Source organism: Echinops telfairi, unplaced genomic scaffold, assembly GCF_000313985.2.
Source record: "Echinops telfairi isolate 266 unplaced genomic scaffold, ASM31398v2 ScPeMD7_21;HRSCAF=78, whole genome shotgun sequence".
NCBI lineage: Eukaryota > Metazoa > Chordata > Mammalia > Afrosoricida > Tenrecidae > Echinops > Echinops telfairi.
In genome coordinates, this window is record NW_022103918.1 from 675082 (window position 1) to 685265 (window position 10184).

At 42.5% G+C, this 10184-nt stretch overlaps 1 protein-coding gene across 1 annotated transcript in view; it reads right to left on the reverse strand.

Moving 5' to 3' along the window:
- Positions 1-6454: 6454 nt before the first annotated feature.
- The window catches only part of WBP11 (WW domain binding protein 11), an 18870-nt gene continuing 15140 nt past the window's right edge, over positions 6455-10184 (reverse strand). Inside the window, exons 10-12 of the mRNA XM_045288402.1 lie at positions 10094-10177; positions 8984-9166; positions 6455-7070 (exon numbers count right to left, since the gene is read on the reverse strand). Coding sequence (XP_045144337.1) covers positions 6637-7070; positions 8984-9166; positions 10094-10177 — 701 coding nt within the window. The 3' untranslated portion in view covers positions 6455-6636. The remainder of the gene's footprint in view (positions 7071-8983; positions 9167-10093; positions 10178-10184) is intronic.

Below are 10184 nucleotides of genomic sequence, written 5' to 3' on the forward strand. Positions count from 1 at the left end.
CTTCACCCCCTTACTCTACAGACCCTTCTCCCCAATCTCTTCCCTCTTCCATATTGAGTTTACTCCGTCTGGCTGCCTACATTGTGTCATAAAACCACAGGCAAGTTATTTAATTATTATATGTCTCACTTGACACATTACTGTATTTATTTAAAATATTAAATAAAAATGAATGCATATAGAAAGCTGAGTATCTAGAACACAGTAAACATTCCATCAGTGTTAGCTGCTATTATCAGCTGTATTATGATCCATGGTCACATGACTTGGCATAGTCAACACAGCACAATTAAACATCTTTCTGGTATTTTCTGCTACCAGCCAAGGTCCATCTGGCATCAGTTATGACATCCCTTTTGTTCCACATCCTCTTCTAAATCTGGCCTGAATCTCTGGCAGCTTCCTGTCAATGTACTACTAAAACCATTATAAAATGCTCTTGAGCAAAATTTTACTTGCATAGTGGTATTAATACTATTGTAAAATTGAGTTTCTGTTGGATCCACCTATCTTTGGAATGGGTACATATATCACTATCTTCCACTTGATTGGCCACATAGATGTTTTCTAAAATGGGTGCACAAAGAAAGGTGGTGAAAAAAGCTAATGGTGCCTGGCTATCAAAGGCTTGAAGTTAAACAAGTGGCTCATCTATCATAGAAGCAACAAGCCCACATGGAAGAAGCACATCAGCCTGTGCGATCATGAGGTGTCACAGAATCAGGTAACAGGCACCAGAAGACCGAAAACAAACAAAACATTGTTGAGAATGAGGCAGGCTGGAGCAGAGACCCAAAACCCAATTGCAGACAATAGGATATACCCCCAGAGAAGGGTCACAAGGAAGGGATGAGTCAACCAGGGCGCTGTACAGCGCCGAAGAAACACAATATTCCTCTGGTTCCTTGAGGCTTCCTCGCCCCTCACTATCATGACTCATCTTCCCTTTCAGTTATGGCTAGACCAGATCATGTACACTGGTATGGTTAAGAGCTCAGGACAGATAAACCCTTCAGGAATAGTACTGGGAGTAGTGATACTAGGAGGGTAGGGAGAAATTGAGGGAAGGAGGGGCAGAAGGGAGAACCAATGGCACTGACAGATGCATAATCCCTACCCCAAGGGGATGAACAACAAATGTGGGCGAAGGGAGACAGCAGTTGGTGTAAGACACGAAACAATAATTTGTAAGTATCAAGGGGTCTGGAGGGGAGAGAGGGGAAAAGAGGAGCTGATACCAAGGGCTCAAACAGAAAATGATGATGGCAACATTTGTACAAACACGCTTGAAACAATGTATGGAATGTTATGAGTTGTATGAGCCCCCAATAAAATAATTTTTAAAAAGATTACAACCAAGACAAAAAAAAAGGAAGAAATTCTTTTTGTTATTCCCACTAAATTACTAGTTCTGATGGGTCTGGGTAAGAGAAAGTGAGGGAAGATACTTGCAGGATTATGTAATTCACTCGTGAGGGATTATTAACAAGGTTAATTGTGATTGTAAGGGACTAGAACTCTTAAGGTGGGGAATGCCATTTTTCCATCCATGTGAGTATAAAATGAGCTGTCTCAGGAGGAGGAGGAATGTTTATTACTAGCTAGAGAGCAGTCAGGAATGGAGCTTGTCATTTGGATCACAAGATCCCAGTGCATTGAAACTGTGACACGAGGACAGAAAGCTGACACCAGAGAAGGGACAGACAGTGGCAGCAACGGAACCCAGAGGCAGAGCATGAAGCAGAGGTGGGTTTCCTGGCCCAGAGTGCATGAAGCTGAGTGCCTTTGGGCAGGAGGCTTGCTTGTAGAGTGGGGGCTCTCTAGGACCTTCATTGGAAGTAGGTTTGCTGACCCAGGGAGATTGAGCGGAATGCCTTTGGAGAGGCTTATAGCAGAGTTGTTTGCCCTTTGGGGATTTATTTGCAGCCTTATTAAAAGCTTTGTAATATTGTGTGTTCAGAGCAGAAGCCAAGGGGCTGTGTGGCTGAAAAGCCAAAGACCAGAGAGGCCCCAGCATGCATGCATGGCTGAGAAGAGACTGTCATTCCCAAGTGTAATTCAGGCACCTCCCCATTTTATTCTTTTTCCCAAGAGAAAAGTTGTGATCTCATATTTCCTTGCTTCATTCCCAGACTAGCACAAGCCTTATGCCTAACTTACCTGCAATGAAAAAAAAACACAACAGTAGGAATACGAGGCAGCACCCAATAAAACGAACTTTTTTTCAAAGCTATGTTTGTTTTTTTAACAAAACAACCCACTACCTTCAAAGTACTCTCCATTACACTTAATGCATTTGTCAAATCTGCAATTCCAGTCTTGGAATCATTTTTCAAACTCATCTGTTTGGATGGCTGACAGCACCTCCCTCTTTTTCTTCACCTTTTCTATTCCTCAAATCACTGTCCTTTCATGTCCCTCTGCATTCTTGGAAACAAAAAAGTCACGTGGAGTGAGGTTAGGTGAGTAAGGTGTTTGGGGCAAGAGAGGCATGCTGTTTTTTGGTGAAAAACTGGTGTACTGAGATGGCTGTGTGAGTGGGTGCATTGCCATGATGGCAAAACCAGCCCCGTCTGCTACAAATCAGGCCTTTTTTGTGGCACACTGTTATGCAATCTTTTCAGAACCTCTAAATAAAAAGTTTGATTAACAGTCTGACCTGGTGGAAAGAACTCCAAATACACTACTTGTTGACATTTTCATCCATTCAGGAAGTTGACAGATGCCCAGAAAAAGGTTTGTCATCAATCGACATTTTACCTTTTTTGAAATGAGAAAACTACTCTTACACTTGAGTTTTTCCCATAGTGCTGTCCTTGTAAGCTATTTTCAACATCACAACCGTTTCTGTAGTACTTGTCCCGAGCAGGAAACAAAATTTCATACCACACACCATTCTCTGAAATTGGCCATCCCAAAAAACGAGATTTGAGCAAAACTTTTATGAAGAATTCACTGTGGCCAGAAGGAACCTTCCCAGGTGACGTCACTGGGTGCACTAACTCAGAGTGAGTTGCTTGATGCTGACCTAGTGGAAAAATGCGTACTATGAAAGCTCTGCTCCACCGAGCCCAATTCCGGTTTGTTTGTTTGTTTTTGTATCCCTCGTATATTGATGAGTACCACTGTCTCATGGAGGCCTGGTAGCATAGTGGATTACACGTTGGCTAGTAACTGCAAGGTCGGCAGTTCAAATCCACCAGCTACTCTGAGGGAGAAAGATGAGGATTTCTGCTCCTGTAAAGATGTATAGACAAAATTAAATTGGCGACAAACTATAGAAGGCTATGGGGGCACAATATAACATGACTGTTAATAGCACAATTGTAAAATAAAATGTGAAATTAGTTTTATACCCAGTAAAGCAGTTTATTTCCCTCAAAACAATGCTAATTAAGTTTCATTATTAAAAAAAAAAAAAAGATGTATAGACTCAAAAACCCAAAGGGGAATTTGTACTCTATTCTACAGCTTATGAATTGGAACCAATTGGATGGCAATTGGTGGGTACCAGTCTGTCCGAATTTCTCAAAGACTAATTTTGTGGTGGTGGTGGTTGCTTTTCAGAATTCTTAGCTTTATTAGCCTGGTGGTATAGCAGTTATGCGTTGGGTTGCTAACTGCAAAGTCAGCAATTCAAAACCACCAGCTGCTCCTGGGGAGAAAGATGGAGCTTTCTACTTCCATAAACATTTAGTCTCAGAAACTCATGGGGCCAGTTCTACCCTGTCCTAGCATTATGAGTTGGCAGCGGCTCCATGGCAGTGGGTTTACTTCGGTTATCTGAGCCTGTGAGCTAAGGGTGGGAGTGGGGTTTCACTGGAGACTTTTTGAAGAACAAAGGGGACCTATAAAGATTTTGCTTATCATTAGTTAGCATATTTAAGCTAGCAGTGCTTAACTACTTGATAGAAGGGGGTGAGAAATATTTTCTTTGATCCGAGGATTTTGTGCTAGTCATTTTATAGAGGCTGTGGTAGAGCAAGTAGAAAGGACTGGATTTTCCATGTGCTTAGACATGCCAGTTATGAACGCATGGCCTCTAACCTCCAAAATCAAAGTACACGACTTGCTCCCTAAGTAATAATGCTCACAGATGGACTTCCTGTAGGCATTTCCCAGGAACAATAACCAGGCTGTGAATACTCCCAGTAGAGGGCACTGGAGAGGCAGTGCAGGAGGAAAGGGGATTGCCTGCTGGCTCTAGGGGCAGTGTAGCCTACTTCCTAGTTTGAATGCCCAGAATGTACAGCCCTCCTGTGACCTCACATCCTTGACTTGTCCTGATGACCCTGCCTGTGGCCTTCCCAACTAGAAAACGCACGAGGCCTCCTCTTTTCAGGAGGGTCCACTCTCTCTGACCATTGCCAGCAGTAGCGGCTTACGAACACTCAGGACTGCATGCCTTCTGCTTGGCTATTGTGGACCAGCTTTGGCTGCGGCAACCCATCAGTCTGTATCTAGGGTGCTCCAATTTCTGAACCCCAACATTGGCCTGGTGGAAGAATTAGTCTGCATTCCAGTTCTCCTCTCTAGGGGGGTGTCCTCATTCTGCTGTAGACTGGAGAGCAAACAGACTGGGAGAAGGGGTTTTCCTAACAAACGTTTTTTTCCCTTAGGGAGGACGTATTTTGGTCTCCTGCATGTGCCAGCTCCCCACAGCTCACATGTGTAACTTTCTTGACCTCCTAGACCTACACAGGTTATGAATTATCTGTAGTTAAGCTAAATTTCAGCTTTGAGTCCGAGTTCTTTAATAAGGCTTGTTGCCTCAACCCAGGTAAAATTTCTGGTATTCGACATGTTCCTGTGAGGGTAGAGACCAGGTGGGCAGCTGTTATTAGGTGGTGATTGTGGTCTTAAGAAATACTTGAATGCAGTGTGATTTAAAAACCCAAACCAGGTGCCATCAAAATGATCCCACAGCTTATGGTGACCATATGCCAGAGCAGTGTTCCACAGGGTTTCAATGGCTGCCATCCTTCAGAATGCCAACCTTCTCTCCTGGGGGAGTCTTACACGGCCAAACATTTGGTTAATAGTAAAGTGCTGAATTGTTTGCACCACCCAGTAAAGCCACATATATAAGAGCACATCATGAGATACGAGCATTGAGACAGCTTAGTTTCAAAGACCTTTGGCTGTCATTAGGGCCCTTATGCTGATTCCATGCCCTGGAAGAGTATTAGTGGAAGTCTCACACTCACATTTTGTTTTATTCACATTGCGTAGTGGCTTACACACCAAGAAGAGAACATCACGTTCAAAATGGTACTTACATTTCACAGCGGTGATCAGATTAGAGCACATATTCCATGAAGTTATGGATAAAAATGATAATCACAACACATGCCTATCCAGAATCAGAACTAGATTCTTTTCCTGCAGATGAGAAACCATAAACCAAATGCCATATTTTACCATGAATTCTCAGAAAATTAGCAGTTTGGAAATGTTTTTCATAAACTGTCAATGGCTTCTCTACATAAGTGACAGCTCCCCAAATAGAATGTAAATTTCAAGCAGTAACATTAAAATTACAGACCAAGTACTGGAGAATAATTCAATTGTTATAATTAACATTGATTAGATGTGATAATTTTTCCCTTGCTTGTAAACAACTTACTGGTAGACTTAATGGTAAGGTTCACTGGCAGGATTTACTAATCTGTGAGATAACTTCCAGAGAATGACACACACACTAGACAGAAAGAAAAAAAGACTAAACATAAAAAACAAGCTATATGGAAATTGCAGTGATCTTTTTAGGAAACTGCTCACCAGTTTTTGATAGTATGAGTGTCCCATGGTAAAGGTAGCTTAAGATTCTTAATCTTAAGAATGTATGCATGCAGCTTGCTTAAACACAATACTTTTATGTGTATGCATGTGCAAATGAAATATATACTTTGTACCACTGGATATATCAAGGCCTCCAGTATTTAATGCTTTCAACTGTGAAATGGGGAAATACTTTGGAAAATTACTTCCCAGGATTACTTCAGTAGATAGCACTCAGTAGTGCTTAGTAGTGTTAAACATTCCCAGTAGAAAAAAATGGGGACCTACCTGTATTCAGTCTGCCTCCTGGCTTCAAAGCCTTGGTCAACTACTATCAACTCAAAATGCTCTGGGGGACATAAATAATCTTTAGGATAAGCTCTAATACCTTAAAAGTAATAAAAGATGAAATAAAAATCTGCGTCACTCCTCTAACTCCAAGGCCAGTGTGATAGTACTGACAGAAAATGACTTCTGTAGTATTTCTTAAAAAACTTATTGTGTCTACCACATTTTCATTTTGACTCTCATTCTGAACCAGAATGGCAGCTCTATAGACTGGAGTGTATGCAGCTTGCTGCCCATAAAGCAGGTATCAGGTTTACACATTATCAGTAACAGAGGATATCTTGGTGTGGAACATTTCCGCCGCCCCCCCAGGAAACACTCAACGTTGAGATGAGCAGGAAATAATTTTAATCAAAGATTTGTACATTTTCTTCCCACAATCCTGCTTTGTAATAGGAAATGACATTGGATCCATTTCACTACAGGCAAAATATTATAAAATATTTACAAGAAAATATTAAAAATAACTCAGACAGCTTCAGATGCCAGTTCTGGCAGCTAAAGCCGTCACAGTAGCCCTTCCATCTCTTTCATGAAAGCTTCATAGACATCATCCTTAGTTTGTACGGAAACGGGAACAGAAGGACCGGATTTGGGGGCTGCTTTGGCAAGAGGTGCAGCAGAATCATCTTCCGACTTCCTTTGGGGAGCGGCAGTAGCCCCTTTGTTCTCCCGACGGACCCTCAGCGCAGTGGGCACAAATCGAGTGATCTCTGCTTTGGGATTGGTGATCTGTGGCTTGGCACTGATGGTTGCGGTCGCTTTCTTCTCAATGGTGGCTGCACTTGTATCATCCGCCTTGGGCCGCTGAATCAAGTTGGGTGGGGCACTCAAAACCCCAGGGTTTGGTAAAGGAGCCGGTGGGAAAAGCCCAGGTGGGGCAGGTCCAAGTGGAGGCACCAAAGGCGGGCGCATCATGCCAGGACGAGGTGGAGGGATACCTAAAGAGTGAAGAAAACAGGTAGAATAAACACCACAAAAATCTACGGAGTCCCTGAGTGGTGTTATGGTGAACATGCTTAGCGCTTAGCTGAAAGGCTAAATGATCAGAGGCACGTCAGAAGGCCTGGAGAGGTAATTCCATGAACTCAGCCACTGAAAACCTGGACGGACCACAGGTCTACTGACACACAGGAAGTCACCTTGAGCTAGACTTGACGCGACAGAAACATTAAAGATATTAAAAACATAAGTTTATATATATATGTACGCATCTATTTATGTTTGTTAGTTCAAGGACTGTTTGTTGGCCTTTACGAGTGTTTTCCAGTCCAGTTTGTTGGGACACCTGGCCCCTAAGTCCACCTTCAGCATTCCCCGGGGACTTCACCGCTCCGTTCCCTTGTTCTGTTGTACCATTAGTGCTTTGCCTCGGTGTGGCGGGATCAGATGGGTGCAATTTCCACACTGTGTCTCCGGTGCTGTCCCCTGTAGGGCTATGGGTCAGTGAGGGATGTCTCACAGTGGGGCTGGCCACTCCCCTAGTGCTTTGCCTCGGTGTAACAGAATCAGAACAGGTGCAAATCCCACACTATGTCTTTGGTACTGTCCCCCACAGGGCCATGGGTCAGTGAGGGGTATCATGTCTCATAGTGGGGCTGGCCATGTGATCCTCTCTGTGGGCTGGCTGCTCTAATTGGGAACATCGTCCTCACAGCCTGTGGGCCAGGATGTGCTCCACTCTCTCCTCCTCCCCCTTCATCAGCTCCCTTGTTCTCCGATCAGGTATGTCCCTCTCCCGGAGCACCAGATTCATTGCGGTCCTTTGAAATAAATTCTTCTCGGGGGAGGGGCAAGTGTCCACGTAGTAGTTGGGATTGGGGCTGGACCCTCAGACCTCTCCACTGGGTATGTATGTATTTTAAATGGACACTGATTTACAGAAAATAAGCTAAATTTATTCTGCTTGCCTTGGAATTGTGGCATATATTAAGGAACACATTTCTATAAAACAAAATTCGCCTTCAGTCTGTAGCTAGCATAACTGTATTATAATCTAATCTGGATTACTTACAGTAGCCATCTGTTTTTCTTCCTTCTATAAGAAAATAAAATTGACACTAACTGGTTTCAAGTAGTCCATGGATTCTATTCTGGTGACACAGTACCGATGTTAAGGCCAAGTTTAAGAAGTTGGTCTCCATCTTACCTCTCCCGGATTCCTTCCCCCAAAGCATTCAATGGGCAGAAAGTCTAACTTCAACCCTGGTCGGTCATTAAAGGCACAGATGATAGGAAATAGGTGAACACAACTAATCACAAACCATCACCATTAATAGAATGAATGGATGCCTTACTGATGGGGTTCAAGTATACTAGTACTAACTACCAAATGCTCTTTTAAACTCTACTCATATGCCACTTTTAAGACTGTATAAAGTACCCTACTTCATCAAATCATACCACACACGACTGTTGAAGTTGGGAAACTTTAAAAGAAGCCCCTCACAACAGATTGAGGCACTTTATGGACTAAATCAGAAGTATGCATGTCACATAGAAAAGACGGAGACTTGCATGACTACCTGGCACTGGGGAGAAGGGGAGGGAAAAAAGTCTCTCTGGTACCTATGAACTCTTGTACCTAAGAACCGCATGCAGATATGGGACAAATTTATAATTACAAATTCTTTATAAGATAATTTAATCTAAAGTGGTTCTTGGCTGCAAAAGTCCCAAAAGGACAAGCTGAATGAAAGGCAAATACTCTCTGGAAGAACTTGACTTTAATTCAGGAAAATGATTACAGAAAACCCAACAATTTCTATTGTAGGACAAGCCTTGCTATTGAACTGTTAGGTTTATCTCAAATAACTAGGAGATAAGACTCTGTTATGGAGTTCAAAAGGTTTACCTGGAGGTGCAAGGGGAGGCAGCCTTGGTGGAGGACCTCGAGGAGGGGGGCCAGGAGGCAGACCTGGAGGAGGGCCTGGCGGGGGGCCAGGAGGGCGCCCAGGGGGTGGTCCTGGAGGCAAAAGTCGGGGTAAAGGCCCTCGAAGTCCTGGCATTCCAGGTGGTCTCAGGAATGGAGGAGCCCCTGAAGGATTAAAAAAAGGTACATTAATGTCAAACAAATAGAATAAATAATTATGGCATAAAGGTAACTTAAACTACAGCTTGAGTTCTCTCTTTAACCTGAAACGACCAACTTCAAATACAGATCAAAATATTTATGGAAGACTTCAATCAACAAATAATCTCCCACCAGAGACAGAGTAATGAATGTGTTATGAATTATTTCTTTTACCAGCACTGACAAAAAGCATGTTTAATCACATCTTGACTTCTTTGAAAATACACAAGGATGAAAATTCTTAAATGACTTCTATAAACTGTTACTGGAATAAAGCAGGGTATGCTTTACAGATACCTTGAAAGTCATTAAGCTACAGATAAGGACCACTGATCATAATAGCAGGAGAGGTAACTTGCAGTGCACCGATCAGAAAATGACTCACTGTAGGATGGACTAAAGTTATAAATAGCCCCCCAAATCACCTACATGTTTTAAATGGCAAATAAGTTTTAATATTTAAGCAGAAGAAATGCTAAGTTACCAATCACCTTGTTTCTAACTTTAAAGATTACACTAAAGAGAGCATGAGACAGAATTTATCTGTGCCCTACTCTCATCTGATACCAACTGAGAACTTGGTCAACTGATCTTAAATAGTGTATTAGAAATATAGTTAATACAGTATGCCACCAAACTAAATAGTAGTACTAAAGAAAGTCTTATTTGCTCAAGTTTCTGCCTGCTTTAATCAGAACTGAAGAATTTTTTTATAAGCAGAAAATTGAACGCTTCACTTCTTTTGATATTGCTATTTCTTCTGGAATTACACTAGGAGAAAACAAAAGACATTACAATGTATGACACATGTTCTGGAACGACCTCACTTTTCTAACCTCATTTGACTAGACGATGTATTTGGTATGTATCCACAGTATTCTAAGTGCTTACCTGGTGGTGGTCCAGGAGGAAGGCCTGTAGGTGGTCCCGGTGGCCTTAAAGGTGGAGCAGGCGGTGGTCCAAGAGGTGGTGGTCCTGGCAT